The following is an 18,441-nucleotide window of genomic DNA, read 5'->3' as shown; positions in this document are numbered from 1 at the left end:
ACATGACTGGACCAAATGGTCAGGGGTCCCTTTACCACATTAATTTATCTACTTAATAATTATATTCTGCTGGTCTTCCATCATGTGGATCCCATGCAACTACTGACCAAACCCAGACCTGCTCAGCTTCAGCAAGATGGCAGCCTTCCTTTATGAGAACTATATATATGTATTTATAATATATTTTTAAATAATAAAGCTTGGCTGTGTATTTATGACTACTCCTATAAAGCTCTGCATTTCAGCAAAGTTCACTTTAAGAGTTCACTTCACTCAACATCTGTAAAGGATATTTACATGGCAAAACAAGAACCGCAAGTCACTCAAACATCAGATAACCACAACTGTTTAAATCACTCACCTTCATTGTTCACAATGGGAAAATATAAAGTTGGTATTGGCTACGTAACTAAATATTGCTGTGAACACTCCCACAGCACAAGCACTATGCTACTTTGAGACAGCCAGGTGTCATTTAATGGTCACATAAGCTTTATTCCAAATTATTACAGCAAAATAAGTTTATCTGCTGTACAGATGTTACACTCATATCATAGTGCCAATAAATTGGAGACAAATTATTCCCTGAAATTAGTCTTGGCACAAAGCCTTCGTTTCAACTCAGAATAGTGTAATAATTCTTTCTGAAAAAATTAGCTGGTCAAAATGTTAACTGAAGTAATTGTTACTCCTATGACAAACATTGGCTAACTGAAATTTACATAATCAATTCTGCAGCATATAAACATTACAGATTTATATCCATAATTATCAATTTGTCACTTAACAGGTCTTCAACTCACAAATGTGCTTTAAATTTTAAAACTTTGGTGGTGTCCAAAACAACTGATATCAAGGTAATAAAAAATCCAACATTCAGAACACCATCAATGAAAAATAGTCCATTCTTGTCCAGCTTGAAGTAACTTTTGTCCCAGGTGTAGTCCAACACAAAAATCAATTATGGAAATATTGATCTGCAGGCAAACTTTTTAAAAAAAACATAACGAATACTTACAATACACCAATGTTTCCAAAAGGTACTGTATAATGTAGCTTCAACATAAGCAGCATTTTCACTTTGATCTCACAATAATACAAATAAGGAAACTAATAAAAGTACAAAAAGGGATTCTGAAACATACTGTTTTTAACATAATGCCCCCATGCTTTGGGACAGTACCTCATGCATAGATCTTGAGGTTCCATTTACACAAATATAAAATACCTGATTCCCAAAACCACACATTTACAAGTCTCTACAATGAGAAAGTTTATAATATTGAAAAAGACTACTTTTCAAACTATAACCGGAATGGCAATTATTAACAGTAGGGTAGAAAACTCACACCGTGTCCATCACAGACAAATCTGAATTTGTAGTACACCTTATATCTCACCGACCGTCCTGTCCCCTGCCATGAGGGTGGTCTCATCAGCACTAGGTCATGAAGATGCACAGCATGGCCAGATTTAGAAATTCAAGAATGTACAGAAGTACAACAAAAAAGGGTTTCCCAGTACCTTAAGTCATGCTACAATGACATGATAAATACGGAAAACAATCATTTACTAAGAAAAGAAGTGCAACCAAGGTGTGACCTTCTACTACATGTATTCAAAATAGTAGACAAGTTTTCAGGTCATAATCTGCAAACCTCTTGTAACAGTTTACAATTAAATTAGACATTCATACTTGCTAGGCTTGAAAATAATATCTTCTCTATGATTAAATACTGTGGTTATGCAATAAACCATTAGAAATAAAGTATGACTGTCTGGTGCACTAGTTATTTAAATAAACTATGCAGAATGTAATTTACAAGCCTTGGTCAACTAATCATTTTTGGCTCTCAGAACTTTGTTCTCCAGTGGCACAATTTTGTCAGTGTATGTATGCAAAGAACATGAATGTTGAATTCAACAACTTGATACAAGGAGTGAAAAGTATTATTACCAGCCTGCTCCTAGCCTCTGAAGACAAGACTAAATCCATTTCCATAATGTTAAAAATGCCTAGCAAAAGCCAAATGAACAAAAGGTAAGGGCAACCCCATCACTTTCTGAAGAGTGGACCCTTGTTCCTAAACAATTCCCTGAAGTCAGTTCTGCATCACATGCAACAAGCATGCTATACCATTTAACAGAGAGTGATCAATTCATGTGATACGCTCCAGCCATCACGTAGAAGTCTCCAGTATCATGTGGAACAGCAAAGTGCTATTTGTTGCACTTTGCCCAAGTCTGTGAGGAGTTGTTTTATACAATGTTTGAGTTGGGGGAGTCTAGCTAGTGGTTCTGGTGCTCCAACTCCCCAGTATAATCCAACCAGCTCTCCAAACTGGAAGAAAAAAGAATAATGTTTAAAAATGTGCACACATCAGTCACTGGTAAACTAATTTGTACTAGAGGACTGGGAAATGGCCAACAAAACATTTTTTTAAAAAGGCTCTGGGAATCACAGGCCAGTTAGCTTAACGTTTGTACCAGGGTATCTGCTAGAAAACATAATTAAGAATATAAAAGGAACAAATCAGAATGGGTTCTATAAATGGAAGAAAGTTCTGCCTCATCAAATTTTGAAATTATTTGAGTGCCAATAAGCACATGGATGTGGTGAGCCAGTAGGATTATATGCTTGGACTTGCCAAAAGCTTTTTGTCAGGATGGTTCCCCAAAGGGTTGTAAGGAAGTCACAGAGTAAGAGGGCCGGCAGTGCTATGGATTAGTAAGTGGCTAAAAAGAAAGCAGAGAACAGGAATAAGCTCCCACCACTTATTCCACCATGGAGTGATGGTGGTATTGGAACCAGTGCTATCTAACCACTACATCCATAGACCTGGATTAGGGATGAACACTGAAGTAGGCAAATTTGCAGAAACAAAATTATCTGGATTTATTATAGTGAAAATTCAGGTAGACTGTGGCTGCTCCAAAGGACTATCCTCATTCTAGACCAGGGGTACCCAAACTAAGGCCCGGGGGCTGGATGCGGCCCAATCGTCTTCTAAATGCGGCCCGCGGACAGTCCAGGAATGTGTTTTACATGAGTAGAATTTGTGCTTTTATTTAAAATGCATCTCTGGGTTATTTGTGGGGCATAGGAATTCGTTCATATTTTTTTTCAAATATAATCTGACCCCTCACAAGATCTGAGGGACAGTGGACCGGCCCCTTGCTGAAAAAGTTTGCTGACCCCTGTTCTAGACAAATGAGCAAGAAAATGACAAAAGGGGTTCAAAACTATAAAGTGGTGCACAATTAAGGCCAAAAAACCCACAAAAAATGTTACTTCCCAAGTACACTCATGGGATTTCAAGTGGCAATGGCTACACAGGAAAGAAATATATTGGGCTGTGGTGGATAGCTCAGTGACAATACGAATTCTGAGCATGGCAGCTATGCCAAAGCATTATTAGGAAAAAGGTTTAAAGAAAATTGAATGTATTTACACATTACATAAAATTATAGAGTTGGAAGCAACCACAAGGGTCATCTGGTCCAACCCCTTGTAATGCAGGAATCTTTTTGCCCAACATGGGGCTGAAACCCACGACCCTGAGATCAAGAGTCTCATGCTCTACCAACTGCTGGAAAGATTATTTTGTAAACTGGCAAAGGTTGTAGAAAAGAAATCATTACCATCCAGCTCCTTTTCAATTAAATCCATCCTATGAGTAACTTCATCTTGCAGAGACTCAACGTGGGCCAAAAGGTTAAGTTGCCACTGCAGCTGGGAATTCACAACTCCTTCCTTGTCTTTTTCCAGCAGTTTTACTTCAATAGCTTCCTCCGATGTGACTTTTTCTCTTACCTATCAAAATACACAAATTAATGATGCTTATAGGCAGTAAATCAATCAATGTACTTTAAAGAAAAGTTAAAGGTTTACTGAATAATCTGGCTCTACAAATGGGGCTACTTCTGGATCAAAAGACAGAGTATAAATAGATACAGTGGAACCTTGGTTCTCAAATGGCTTAGTTGACGAACAGATTGGTTCCTGACCGCCGAAAACCCGGAAGTAAGTGTTCTGGTTTTCTAAAGTTTTTCGGAGGCCGAAAGTCTGGTGTGGCTGTCGGCTATTGTTTCCGGGGTGCCTGCATCAATTGGAAGCCGCTCCTTAGTTTTCGAACGTTTCAGGAGTCAAACGGACATCTGGAACGGATTAAGTTCGAGAACCAAGGTTCCACTGTATATCAGTAAGTTCCTTTGTCAAATGCTGCTGAACTCTGAGTTTTATGACTACAAACTGTTTTTCAGAGTACAGTTGGGAAAATAATATGGAGTATTAACACAGTCACCACAGAAGTAAGGCCTAAGAGAATAAGAAAAAATACGGTTGCATTATATAGAAAATACTTCCACTCTGAAAGCTAGTTAACTGTTTTCTCTTTTTTAAAAAAGGGGACACCCAAATTAGAACACAATGTAACCTTTTAAAATAATAAATAGGCACATTAGTTCTATACAGCTCTCCTGACAAATAGTCTATACTCTTAAATTTCATCACAATTTTCCGATGTGAGGGGTTTTTGGTTGCACAGTTGTATCAAATGGAGTCCCTTGTGCTGACAGAAGGCTTTTTGATTCAGCAGAGGATTTTGCCAGTGGAATAGGGAGGGAGATGATATTACTGATTCCCTCTCCTGGTGATGCCCTCTGTATGCTTCCAAAATCTGCTTTAAAGTATTAATGGAACCTCCGGAACAGTAAGATTTTTTTTTGGGGGGGGGATCACTTCCCTTCCAGTTTCCTCTACAATTGATCAAAGAGCCTTCTGTCAGTGCAAGGAGCAGCATTAGATAGAGCCTGCAATTCTCACCTTTGCATTTATTTTCTATTGTTGGCCAGCAATGTATTCTATGTATATTTCTATTTCCATTAGCAACTCCTCAAAATTTCCAAGCTGTATGGCAGGTATGCTACCTCATTCTTAGTATACAAGCTTAGCTCTTCCCTGTGCAGGGATTATCATATCTATTTGTGTTGGAGATAAGATTTTCCTTCTCCCAGCTGCTGAAACTCAGAAATACTTCAATGCAACATACCTTAGAGTAGTTATGTTTCGATTCATTTTCAAACTTGTGTATTTCTCTATCCAACTCCCATCCTAATCTCTCTACTATAGTATCATCTCCATTCTCTCTTATCCTATTGACACCATCATCAATGTCTGAATTTCTGGTTTCCACGACAAGTCTCTGTTCTATAGCAGGATAGTAGGCTCGAGGTTTTTGGTAACAGTGTTCACTAGTGATATATGATTCCTCTACAGAAGGAATGGTTGAAGGTTTCTCAATGGTTCCATTAAAAGTTCTGTAACTTGTAGTCTCCTCTTTGCAACAGTTTTCATCAATATGAATGAGGCGCGTGCTGTGTGATTTTTCATCTACTTCAAGATGCTTCCAAGGCTGACACCAGAGCTTCAAGTCAGGATGTTCTTTGCTTCTGGAAAAAAGCAAGTAAGTGGAAGTCAGGACTACAAACTTTTACAGACGATTCAGATGACCTACTCCTTTTCTCCAAGAAGAAAAGGTTTCTCCAAGAAGAAAAGAAGTTTTCACTTCTGCTTAGATTGACCACGGTCAAGTGTGCAGTCAACTGTAGTCAATAAACTATGGTCAGCTTAATAAAATATGGTTTAAAGTTGGTTTATTTCAACTAACTATAGTTGAAATCAGTTTGTCTGGGATTGGGTGGCATGGCCAGCTGTGGTTAATTTAAGATTGAAAGTGACAGTTTCTGAACACTTCCGTTGCAGCTATACTAGAAGAGGGGGGAGCACATGAGAAGGAAGCTCACTGTGTCCAGTTCTCAAGATGGGTTAGCAACAAGGCCACACTAGCTCATTACAAATTTAGATCCACAGAACACCATACACAGCTGAGATCTGCAATGCTAACCACACTTGCTTCTTCAAAAATCTATCGGTATGATACAAATGAGAACTTGCAAAAACAATGCTTACTGCAAAATGCTCATCTTCAGTTGAAGTCCATGCAGTACTTCTATCACTTTTTGCACATCGCCAAGAAGTTGGTGCGTAGCTATTTTCTTAGCATTCTGGTGGGAATTTTCTCCCAAAAATGTTAAGCCATGCATGTGACCACTGCACAACCACTCCTTCTCATACCAGTATTTCAAACTGGATCTCTTACCTGAAGCAGAATAATGAGAGGGTAAGATTACAAAAGTAAGTATAAGAAAACTCTTGATCAAAAATTATCATATTCTACTACTTAATCTTTATTCTCTTCCTCCCCTCCCCCATATAATAGTAGCTTCTAAAAAGGAATAGTACAAAGTCAACTTTAAAGTGCAATTGCAAAGAAAAAAATCTACTCCCCACCCTTTGCTTCAAACAAGGATGCTATTTAGTAATACTCAAATTCTCTCTTGGCATTTTTTTAAAAAAATAGTGAATTGGATATCATTTAACTAAAGTAAAAACTAGCCAGTATCAAAATGCAAGTCCTATGATGCAGAATTTCATTTGAAGCCAGTCTAAGAAGGCTTGGAAGCTGGTAAGACACAAAGGATGTAATCAGATCTACACTTACCTGTGAAGTAAGCCCACTGAACATAGTGGAACTTTCTTCTGTATAAACACACACAGAGAAATCTTTATCTGAAACTTAGTTAACCACATCTTTGCACTTGAATAAAACACACAAAATCCTTGGCTCCAAGTGAGGAGAAAGCTACTGCCGCCACTGAACACACAAAAAAATTGTTTCCTTATGGCAATGAAAAAATAGGTGCTGCTGTGATGTGAGTTTGTTTTGGTTTCAGCAGCACCTTCCTTGTGAGGAGTGCAAGAGAAGGGAAAAGCCAGAATTGGGCTCTCCTGCTACAGTGGTGTATTCTGGTCATCATCTCTACACAGCTGTATCCTACGATACTAGAGGCACAAGAGCAGTTTTTCCTTTTCAAAAGGTAGAAATTATACTGACAGAAGTAATATAGATTGAAAACTGGTCAGTTTAACCTCTTTTTCACATGCTATTATATACAACTGTCACTGCAGTGAGGGCCCAGAATTGCGCATTCTCCCTTAGTGGAGAGGTCAATCTCCCTTTGAATATGCAAAGTACAGAATAGGTTTTTGTCTGGCAGGGAGATGGAGATTTGGCCAATAATAATGCATTTTCCAGAACGTGTCAAGCCACCTCCCTGAGGGATACAATTGACTTCTGACTGGCTGGATACAGCCACCTGTCAATCAAGACCCAGCTAGGTAAGAAACTCTTTAAAAGATGACTGTTGCCAAATAGTCTCTTGTTCCTCAACTGGCCATCTGCTACTGTATGTGAGGAGACCAGAAGCCCTTATCAAAGTAGCTATATTGGAATAGATGAGACTTGAACTAAAATGTTCTTTTTGTTATTTTCTGCCTCTCCATTTGCCCTCCTTTCTTTTCTATTCTTAAGACTCTTCATAAAATTTAGCTGTTGGGGTCCTGTGAATGCATTTGAGCCCAAACTCTCAGGGTTGTTCCAACCTCTCATGTTATAGTAACTTGATTCATGCTATGTGCGTGCTATGAGAGGGAGGAACAGGTAAACTGGATGCAATCTCTGCTTCCCCTTTGCAACCATCTGCCTTGGATCCCTGGAAACCACGGCATCTAGGGTTAGAAGGAACATGCCTGGTAGCCTCTGGTACTACAGTGATACCTTGGGTTAAGAACTTAATTCGTTCTGGAGGTCCGTTCTTAACCTGAAACTGTTCTTAACCTGAGGTACCACTTTAGCTAATGGGGCCTCCTGCCGCTGCTGCGTTGGCAGCGCACTATTTCTGTTCTCATCCTGAAGCAAAGTTCTTAACCCAAGGTACTATTTCGGGGTTAGCGGAGTCTGTAACCTGAAGCGTCTGTAACCCGAGGTACCACTGTACTGGTCTACCCAGAATGGCAATTGTGGAACCAAGGGAGTAATGTTATTTACCTCACTTCCATTACAATCATTATAAGTGGTTTCATTTGGAATGCTCCAAACAGTATGAATTAAATGACAAGGAAAACAAAGTTCCATCTAATGTTATCATTTCAGATGCATAATAATGTAAACTTGCAAATTAAAAGGAGATAAGTCAATAACATCAAATAGGTTGTATTTAAAAGAGACAGACAATAATAATAATAATTACTACATACTATTAGAAGACTCTGCAACCTTAGAAATCTTTGTACCTGGAGGATCTTGACATATATAGCAGGTATATTTCTCAGGTACATTATCTTCTAATAGACCCATACAGACTCCGTGCTGCCAACAGAGACATTCTTCACACTGTTGTAAGTCAAATAAACAGAATTAGATCAATGCAAAGTATGCATTAAACCAGGGGTCCCCAAACTAAGGACCGGGGGCCGGATGTGGCACAATCGCCTTCTAAATGCGGCCCACGGACGGTCTGGGAATCAGCATGTTTTTACATGAGTAAAATGTGTCCTTTTATTTAAAATGCATCTCTGGGTTATTTGTGGGGCCTGGTGTTTTTACATGAGTAGAATTTGTGCTTTTATTTAAAATGCATCTCTGGGTTATTTGTGGGGCATAGGAAATCGTTCATTCCCCCCCCCCCCAAAATATAGTCCGGCCCCTCACAAGGTCTGAGGGACAGTGGACTGGCCCATGGCTGAAAAAGTTTGCTGACCCCTGCATTAAACACAAACAAACAACAAACAAACAAACAAACAGACATTTTAAAGGTATTTTAGAGGCCTAAATACATGACTGTATATTGCTGGTGCATATTTCTTTTACAAACAGAATAAATGAAAAAGAGAAGTCTTGTTATGGGAAATTATTCTTTTTTCCCTTTAACTGGAAAATTACAAACTATGCAACATGGAAATCAGTTAGCAAGAAAATTAATCAGGAAATATCAGGTCATATATCTATAGAGAAATTGTCAGAAGCACAAACTTCAGTTTTCCCATATGAATGTAACACCTTTGGAAGGAATATATGACATATAGTCTTGTGTATTAGAACTAGTGAAGGCCAAATCAGCCCCAACACCTGCTGGATCAAGCTAAGCATACCAAACTCTTTCCCTCAATGAACTATTTCGAATCCAATCCCAATTTTTCCCTGTGTTATTAATGGATCTTCTGTTTCCACCAGGATCTTCTGGTCCTTCCCTCTTAAGAATCTCAAAACTCTCAGCCTGCATCTTCCTCACCTATTTATCTAAACTGCTCTAGCAGCAGTTGAATGGTTGGCATGTCAGCCAGATACCAGGAGCACTGAGATATGTCATCCTCAGGACTATGTTAAATGAGAAGACTACATCACTACCTGCTCCCAAGCCAGGCATCTGAATGGGAGAAGTAGGCCATCCTCTATCACTACCACCATTATAGTTAACAAGCCAGGTAAACTTGGATGGTAGGGAGGAGGGCTTATTTCTCCAGCTTCCTGAGTGAAAAATGCCTACCCCTTCTTTACACAAGCGAAGTACAGCCTTGAGTTACAGGGAGGGAGGGAGGACACAACATGTTTGTACAGTAATGGAATTTTGGGAGGTTTTCTTAGGAAGATTAAAAGAGTTCTATGTCATTCTAAAATCTTAAGCATTTGTTTATGCTACATTAGCATTCACCTAAGCATGAATTGCACAAGCAAGGGTTACAGGTAAGCACAATTCAGAACATTCTTAGAGATATTTTCAACACAATAAAAGAAGTCAGATCTGACACTATCTACTCTATTATAAAGCAATTTCAGGTAACAGTTAAGCTCCATAGCATCACCATTTGGGGGTTTGGTAATGAGGATTCTCTTCTATCTCTATCTATCTATCTATCTATCTATCTCTATCCACACACATAAAACATGTACAAATGAATCTTCCTAATTAAGTACTGTTTAGGCATCCAGAGGAGCACTGCAATATATTATTAATTTACAAATGTGCAACCTAGGCTTTCATGAAAATATAGCAAGGTAGAACTACACAGATCCATAAATATATCAATAAAAATTCAATTTGTACTTGATAATTACTTAAGTGTTTCAATTTACTTCATTACACTCACAATCCACAACCATGTACCTGAATCATAAAGTCGTTTTCTTCCTCCACTTCACAAATGCACCGAACAATTTCAAAGTCATTATCATCGTATTCAAGATCCTCATCAGGATTAGTTGTTACATCAACGTCCTGACTGCAGTCATCATCGCTCCAAAGCAAACTATCTGCAGATGACTCACTCAAGGTATCATCCTCTGTGTGCAAAGAATTGTAATTGGAAAAAATCTGTGTGAGTAATTCCTGAAAGCTGCCAAAGGAGGTGGCCATTCTAAACAATTTTAGCAAAAGAATATCCATTGTTAAGACTTTCACACATTCCAGATTATGCTTAAAATTGTGTTTCTGTGCCAGACTCAGATGCTTTGTTAAATTTGTATCCATTACTAAACAAATGTGAGACGTAAGGTAAAACCCAGCCAAACCCTTAATTTCTTGACTGAAAACTGGGCCAAGAAACATAATGTAATAAAAGGAAGCCAGTCTCACTGAAATCAATGAGACGTGTGTGCTTTGCTTTGACTGGATCGTGTCAACATGCAGCTACAACCCAACACATGCTTACTTTTTCAGTGGAGCTTGCCATCAAGTAATAAGGACTTAAAAGTAGATTAAAGTAAAGTAAGTGAGCAGATAAATACAAAACTCCTCTCCAATAACAGAGGTATGTGCATTTTCATGTTACACACACTTAATTTGTCACTGAGGTTTGGCATCTCTTTAGGTGGTTTGCAACAAAAAGTTCAAAGTTCCCTATGATTTGAGTAAGTTTGCTCAGGAAATATTAAGATCTGGATCTAGAGATATAATTTCTCAGTTTTTGTATCCAAAGTAATTTGCTGTGGAGAACTTATTTTCAAGTCTTCAGCTTTTTAAAAGACGTCATATAGTGATTGAAATGGAAAATGCATTTAACTTCAAATTCTAATTTGCTTTAGAGTAGCAGTGGACATTACCTCTTATAAGTAGGTAAAGGTTGGTTTAAGGTTAGAAAAATGTAAGTCACCTTTAAGCAGAAACCAAATCTAGAAGATTTCAGCCTGAAGGTTGAGCATTCTGGAAAGATACAAATGATTCAAATGCAAGAATTTAGAATGGAAACTGGTGGAATCCAATTCATTTTAAAATAAGTATCAAGGACTTAATGTTCATAGATGAGTGGCTGATCTAGGAACAGTGAAGCACACAATTCTGAGCCACACTAGGTCACAGTGTGGCTCTATTAAGAAGGATTTGAATACACAAAAAATGTTATTCTTCACAGTTGTTGTAAGAATGCTTTCAGATACTAAATACTATGAGACAAATCCAAAAGAAAAAGCAGGAACCGATTTCCATATACAATTAGTTTAGTTAAAGTGCTGCTCTCTTTACAAGATAAACAACCTTCTTTCCACGATAGCCCACAAGTAATAAGGTGATCACCTGATCATTTTTTTCTGAGCTCACACACAAACACACCTGTACAGTGGTACCTCTGGTTACATACTTGATTCGTTCCAGAGGTCCGTTCTTAACCTGAAACTGTTCTTAACCTGAAGCACCACTTTAGCTAATGGGACTCCTGTTGCCACTGCACTGCCAGAGCACAATTTCTGTTCTTATCCTGAAGCAAAGTTCTTAACCTGAAGCGTTATTTCTGGGTTAGCGGAGTATGTAACCTGAAGCGTATGTAACCCAAGGTACCACTGTATACCCCATGCTCATAACACAATACTTTTATAAGTCAAAGCTTTATATGGGAAACTAATACAGAGGCAAGCAATATTGTAGCACAAAGACTTTACCAGCTGATGCAGCTAGGGAATAACTACATTTTTTGTTAATACAACTGAATATTTTCTAATATATCTATAAACTAAGTGTATAGAAGCATCAGATATTGCTTAACAATACTTCTTTAAATCAACAGTCATATATTGAACTACTTATCTGCAAATTGGGGGAAATTACCAAAATTAAAGATTTAAGATTAGGATGCCTTCTCCTTCACTTAAATTACTACACATGGACATGTCTAGATGTGGAACAGGACAAGGAAAAGAAAGTTGAGTGTCCCCAAAATCTGAACGTTTCTGTAAATGCAGTAAGAATGAACTTGATACATTGGACCATATCTTCCTCTCTTGTAATTTTGGCACTAATGCTAGAAGTCAATTATTAAATGCTTTACAAAGGGATAGGCCTACCTCTACGTTTCCAACTATTAATACTATTATCGGACAGTAATGATAAAATCACTTCAATAGTGGCCGAATTGTTAAGCTCAGTCCATGCAGAAAGATAAGCTATCACAAAGAGGATTAGGGGGTCTTAATTAAATAGTAATGCAGAACTGATATATTGTTATATCATTTATACCAAATGATGTTTTAACTAAGGTTGTTTTGAGAAGTTTTAAGTTAATTTTTTATGGATTAGTATGAATTTTAGTGCTAAAGATTTAATTAATATCAGCCTTACTTTGTTGAGTTTATATCTATATATTTTATACACAATGTCTGTTCTGAAATTGTCTTGTCTGTTATGCCTAATAAAGGTTATTGAATTTGAAAGTTGAGTGTCATTTTTAGCCATGTTCTTTCTGTATCAATGGTTGACGGTTTATGGCAGCGACACAAAGTATAAACTATGCCTGTTCTTCAGTGCTGATCCTCCTTCTTCAGGGCTGATCATATGGTCTGCTTTTTACTATTTACCTCTTACACAAACTTCATTTCAGCTTCAACAGTGTTTCACAGGTGCTAGTAGTTATGTATTAACATCCACTGCTGCTATTTAAGACCCCCAGATATTATCACCCCTTGCCATATTTAAGGCCCAGTTGAATTGCTCCTGTCATTGCTTCTTAGGCTGCAAGGCAACTTTTGCTGTGCTAGGCAGTTAATTTATCCCCTCCGGATATTCACCTTTATTCTTCTTTATTCACCTTAATACTTCTTTCCTTAGTGCTACCCTACACCTAAACATCTGTGTAACCTTCAGGTGCTTCTAAAACATTTGTTCAATATTCATTGGTGGTTTCCCCCTTTTCTACACTGTTGCTTAGTTCTGACTATTGTAAGAGATGGACAAATACAGAGAATGGACACATAGAACCCAACTGTCTAAACCAATGGCTGCATTCTGACATGTTAAGCCAAGCTTATCTTAGTAAGGCCATACTGTGCATGCGGCCCAATCCTCCTGCTTTTCTCCTCTTTGGCACAGTAAACAATGAGGACCATGGCTTGTTGGACAGTAACAAGCCACAATCATTAAGTCAACAACAAACCATGGTTTAAGAGTAGCCAGTGATCGGGGCTTATTATGAAGCAACATACCATAATTTCATATTTGGATGCAACACCAAGCTATCACCTTCCTGGTTTGCTTATCAACTCATGCCAGGAGAGGAGCAAAACAAAATCTTTTGCATAGCAGAACTGGGTTGCATACACCAACATGAAGCTTTGCACAGTAGTTATTAAATCAAACTTCTTGACTTACTATTATGTGCAAACACACAAAATTTAACACTTCTAAAGAATAGAAAACTGGAAGAAAGGAGAAAGTTACAAAAACAAGCCAGGCTCAAGCAAATCTGCTAAGGAAGAATAGCAAGAATCCCTTTAACTAAAACTGATAAATCAGTCTTAGGTCTTTGAGCTGGCATGTCTCTGCAAGGAAAATATATCATGCTTTATGATAATGTGTTGTTGCAGTAGTCAACGCGCTCTATCCTAGGCAGCAAGTCTTTGCAAATTTTCAGTTCCTTTACTAGCATTTCATAGTTCTAAAGTGAAGACTATTGAGGTAGAAACTAAATCAATCTCACCATTCGTTTTTGATTTGTGTTTACGATGCCCAGAATTAGCACCCTGCAGTTGCATACTCGAATGTGCACAAGGCCGATTTGCTGAATTGTATCTCGTTGCAATGGCAGATCTCGTAGGGGAAAGATCTTGGGGAAAGTCAACATTTTCTTCACTCCCTGAATGCTCTGAAAACATTAGGAAGTATTAATACTTTAAAAATGAATATACACAAGAGTCCATGGTTAAAGAATTAACAGTACCGTATATCGCGGCGTATAAGGCGACTCGGCGTATAAGACGACCCCCCAACTTTTAATGTGAAAAACAGAGTTTGGGGTATACTCACCCAGCCCGGGATCCATGGCTGCTGAGGCGGCAGCAGCGGCGGGGAGAGCGTCCCCCGCGCCACACAGGAGATTTCCGCGCTTGCCGCCCAAGCGCACAGCGGCCCCCATGGCTGCTGAGGCGGCGGCAGCGACGCCTGGGGCAGCGGGGAGAACCTCCCCGTCGCCGCAAAGGAGGCCTCCGCGCTTGCCGCCGAAGCGCAGGACGGCCTCCACGGCTGCTGAGGCGTCGGCAGCGACGCCTGGGGCAGCGGGGAGAAGCTCCCCGTCGCCGCAAAGGAGGCCTCCGCGCTTCCCGCTGAAGCGCAGGACGGCCTCCACGGCTGCTGGGCGTCGGCAGCGACGCCTGGGGCAGCGGGGAGAAGCTCCCCGTCGCCCCAAAGGAGACCTCCGCGCTTCCTGCTGAAGCGCAGGACGGCCTCCACGGCTGCTGAGCGGCGGCAGCGACGCCTGGGGCAGCGGGAGAAGCTCCCCGTCGCCGCAAAGGAGGCCTCCGCGCTTGCCGCCGAAGCGCAGGACGGCCTCCACGGCTGCTGAGGCGTCGGCAGCGACGCCTGGGGCAGCGGGGAGAAGCTCCCCGTCGCCCCAAAGGAGGCCTCCGCGCTTCCTGCTGAAGCGCAGGACGGCCTCCACGGCTGCTGAGGCGTCGGCAGCGACGCCTGGGGCAGCGGGGAGAAGCTCCCCGTCGCCCCAAAGGAGGCCTCCGCGCTTCCTGCTGAAGCGCAGGACGGCCTCCACGGCTGCTGAGGCGTCGGCAGCGACGCCTGGGGCAGCGGGGAGAAGCTCCCCGTCGCCCCAAAGGAGACCTCCGCGCTTCCTGCTGAAGCGCAGGACGGCCTCCACGGCTGCTGAGGCGGCGGCAGCGACGCCTGGGGCAGCGGGGAGAAGCTCCCCGTCGCCGCAAAGGAGGCCTCCGCGCTTGCCGCCGAAGCGCAGGACGGCCTCCACGGCTGAGGCGTCGGCAGCGACGCCTGGGGCAGCGGGGAGAAGCTCCCCGTCGCCGCAAAGGAGGCCTCCGCGCTTCCCGCTGAAGCGCAGGACGGCCTCCACGGCTGCTGAGGCGTCGGCAGCGACGCCTGGGGCAGCGGGGAGAAGCTCCCCGTCGCCCAAAGGAGACCTCCGCGCTTCCTGCTGAAGCGCAGGACGGCCTCCACGGCTGCTGAGGCGTCGGCAGCGACGCCTGGGGCAGCGGGGAGAAGCTCCCCGTCGCCGCAAAGGAGGCCTCCGCGCTTCCCGCTGAAGCGCAGGACGGCCTCCACGGCTGCTGAGGCGTCGGCAGCGACGCCTGGGGCAGGGGAGAAGCTCCCCGTCGCCCCAAAGGAGACCTCCGCGCTTCCTGCTGAAGCGCAGGACGGCCTCCACGGCTGCTGAGGCGGCGGCAGCGACGCCTGGGGCAGCGGGGAGAAGCTCCCCGTCGCCGCAAAGGAGGCCTCCGCGCTTGCCGCCGAAGCGCAGGACGGCCTCCACGGCTGCTGAGGCGTCGGCAGCGACGCCTGGGGCAGCGGGGAGAAGCTCCCCGTCGCCCCAAAGGAGGCCTCCGCGCTTCCTGCTGAAGCGCAGGACGGCCTCCACGGCTGCTGAGGCGTCGGCAGCGACGCCTGGGGCAGCGGGGAGAAGCTCCCCGTCGCCCCAAAGGAGGCCTCTGCGCTTGCCGCTGAAGCGCAGGACGGCCTCCACGGCTGCTGAGGCGTCGGCAGCGACGCCTGGGGCAGCGGGGAGAACCTCCCCGTCGCCGCACAGGAAGCCTCCGCGCTTGCCGCCCACGCCCAGCCCGGGCTCCATGGCGGCTGAGGCAGCGGTTGCGGCTGGAGCGCCGGGGAGAGGCTCCATGCAGCCAGTGGCGGGGCGGAACTCCGGGTCACATCGCATGATGTTGCCGGCGTACAAGACGACCCCCGACTTCAGAGAAGATTTTTCGGGCTTAAAAAGTCGTCTTATACGCCGCGATATACGGTACTATGTTTACCCTGGTTCTACACCTCTAACAAACAAGTAATTAGTGTAGACAGGCTCCTCTGCTTACAAGTTTAGACCCCCATCCACATTATTTGCCCATCACCAACAACAACTCCAGAATGCTAAGAGGCTCTGCTCTCCATTCAATAGGAAGCAGGCTCTCTTCTTAGAACAGCGGTGGGAAACCTGTGTCCTCCATATATTGTAGGACTAAATCTCTCCATAACCAGATTATTGGCCATGCTGACTGGAGCTAATGGGAGTTGGAATCCAGCAACATTGTCACAGAATACAAGCTTAACCAGAGGCTGGACTGATCTGCCCCGTCCTCTGCTAGATGCCATCATCACCTGTCTCTGAAGCAAACAGTGACACTTCTTTGTTAAAAAGACAAATGCAATATACTTGTTTACATTGATGTCTCCAGTATAACAATGCTTTAGTAGTGTTTTCTCCTAAGAAAACGACATTGATCAAGAAAGGAAAGACAATTAAATGAAGCCATATCCCCCAATATTACCTGATTTTGTTTTCTTTTTCTTCTTTTTCTTCTTCTTTGATTTTGATCTTACAATGTCTCTGGGTTTTTTCTCTTTGTTCTTCTCCTTTTCTTTATTAGCTTAAGAGAATTTTTAAAATCTTTATTATTTCATACAGGATAAAATAATAAGCTTTTACTCAGGTATATTCAGTGCTTTTTTTCTAAAAAAAAATGTTTAGGGATACTCATATTTTCCTACTCATATTGAAATACTGCCCCTCAATGAGGCCAAATTTAGATTCACAAAATGTTTAGGGATATGCGTACTCCAGCATCCCCCCAGGGGGAAAAAAAGCACTGGGTGTATTTATGCATGATTAGGGTGTTTCTAGATCGGTAGTCATGTAAATTTTCATTTTAGTCATCTCTTTGTGTTCCAGTACCAATCTCTACTCATTTGCTATAAATGTGTGTTTCCTCCTCCTTGAATTGCTGGCTCATTATATTGTGCCCCTAAAGGTTATACTTAATTTGCACAACTCCATGTTGTAAATTAAGTGATTAATAGAAAAATAACAAGCTGAATTTTAATGATGAAATGTAACTTGAGTGATTCAGGCTCATAAATGTAACTAGAGTGTTAAAGGCCAATTCAAAATAGTTAAGAGAAAGAATACGTTTGGCAAAATACTCACATAAGCAACCAGATGTCGTTCGTCTTCTATTAGAACATTCTTGACTGGCCTTTTCAGAAGCTACAGAGCCTCTTGTTTGAATGCTTCTTGTTGTTGGACTCTGTTGGGGTTCTGGTGACTTCTCAATACCATGAAAATACTTCATATGATAATGCAGCAGTTTGGCTTTCCGAAAGGACTTGGAACAATCCAAGAATTTGCATCTAAACTTGGGTTCATGCTCTATTGCAGCTTTTGAAGCAGTAAAAACATCAGCTCTCTTTGAAGCAGTGGTTACTGTAAGAACACAAGATGCAAACTTAAACACATGCATTTTAAATGCAACATACTAGCCTTGTGTAGACATGTAAAGCCTTTTGCACAGTGGGGAATCAGGACTACACTGCCCAAAGCCCTTCAAACTAACTTTTAAAGAAGCCTAGCCTGAAAAATATAATTAGTAAAAACTTAACCTGTAACAGGTGCCCCTGAAATCTCCTGCAATTCAGGTGTAGAGGAAGGCTCTGCTGTATTGTCTTCCTTTAATCTGGTGTCATCTACTGAAATATGAGGTACTGAAGTCTGAGATACTTCTGAAGATGGAGGCAACTCTTCATTAATCTTTTGGTCAGACTCAAACATGCTTCTAATGGGCCTAAAAGTCAAAAGGGTGGGTAAGTGAAGAATAGAACACAGATACAAAACACTTAGGTTAACATAAAGTCTTTAACAGCCAAGTCTACATTTTAAGTTAAAGCCTTAAGAGAACTCAATGTGCAGATTTATTTATTTTTTAAGTTCAAGGGGTGGCTTATAATTAAAGACAGGCACTTATAAAATAAGCTTGTTTACCTTCTACAACTTCTTTTGGGCTAGATTCTGGCTCTTTTAAAGATCCAACTTCATCCAGTAGTGGTGCAATAAAGTCAGTATCTAAAGTTTCATGACTGCTACTAGTAGAATGTCTTGATCGTCTCTTTATAGAATCCTTTTCATTGTCCAGAGCATTTTTCAACTTTTCTTGCGCTAAAAATAATTTTAAGACCATTTATTTTTAAACTCTTAGCAATAAAATTTTATCATAATATTTACATGTTTAATTCAAATGCAACCTAGTACACCACCAAAGCATTTCACCAGTTATA

General features: G+C 41.5%; 1 protein-coding gene across 1 annotated transcript in view; it reads right to left on the bottom strand.

The window, feature by feature from the left end:
* Positions 1 to 471: 471 nt before the first annotated feature.
* The window catches only part of PHF20 (PHD finger protein 20), a 32,254-nt gene continuing 14,284 nt past the window's right edge, over positions 472 to 18,441 (bottom strand). Inside the window, 12 exon segments of the mRNA XM_033153215.1 lie at positions 472 to 2,341; positions 3,643 to 3,814; positions 5,052 to 5,451; positions 5,972 to 6,161; positions 8,159 to 8,294; positions 10,066 to 10,241; positions 13,862 to 14,026; positions 16,662 to 16,760; positions 17,318 to 17,593; positions 17,770 to 17,934; positions 17,937 to 17,951; positions 18,149 to 18,322. Of these exon segments, the coding sequence (XP_033009106.1) occupies positions 2,286 to 2,341; positions 3,643 to 3,814; positions 5,052 to 5,451; positions 5,972 to 6,161; positions 8,159 to 8,294; positions 10,066 to 10,241; positions 13,862 to 14,026; positions 16,662 to 16,760; positions 17,318 to 17,593; positions 17,770 to 17,934; positions 17,937 to 17,951; positions 18,149 to 18,322 (2,024 nt within the window). The 3' untranslated portion in view covers positions 472 to 2,285.

The sequence above is a fragment of the Lacerta agilis genome, chromosome 6 (genome assembly GCF_009819535.1).
Source record: "Lacerta agilis isolate rLacAgi1 chromosome 6, rLacAgi1.pri, whole genome shotgun sequence".
NCBI classification, from domain to species: Eukaryota; Metazoa; Chordata; class Lepidosauria; order Squamata; family Lacertidae; genus Lacerta; species Lacerta agilis.
This window is presented reverse-complemented; position numbering and strand designations above follow the sequence as displayed.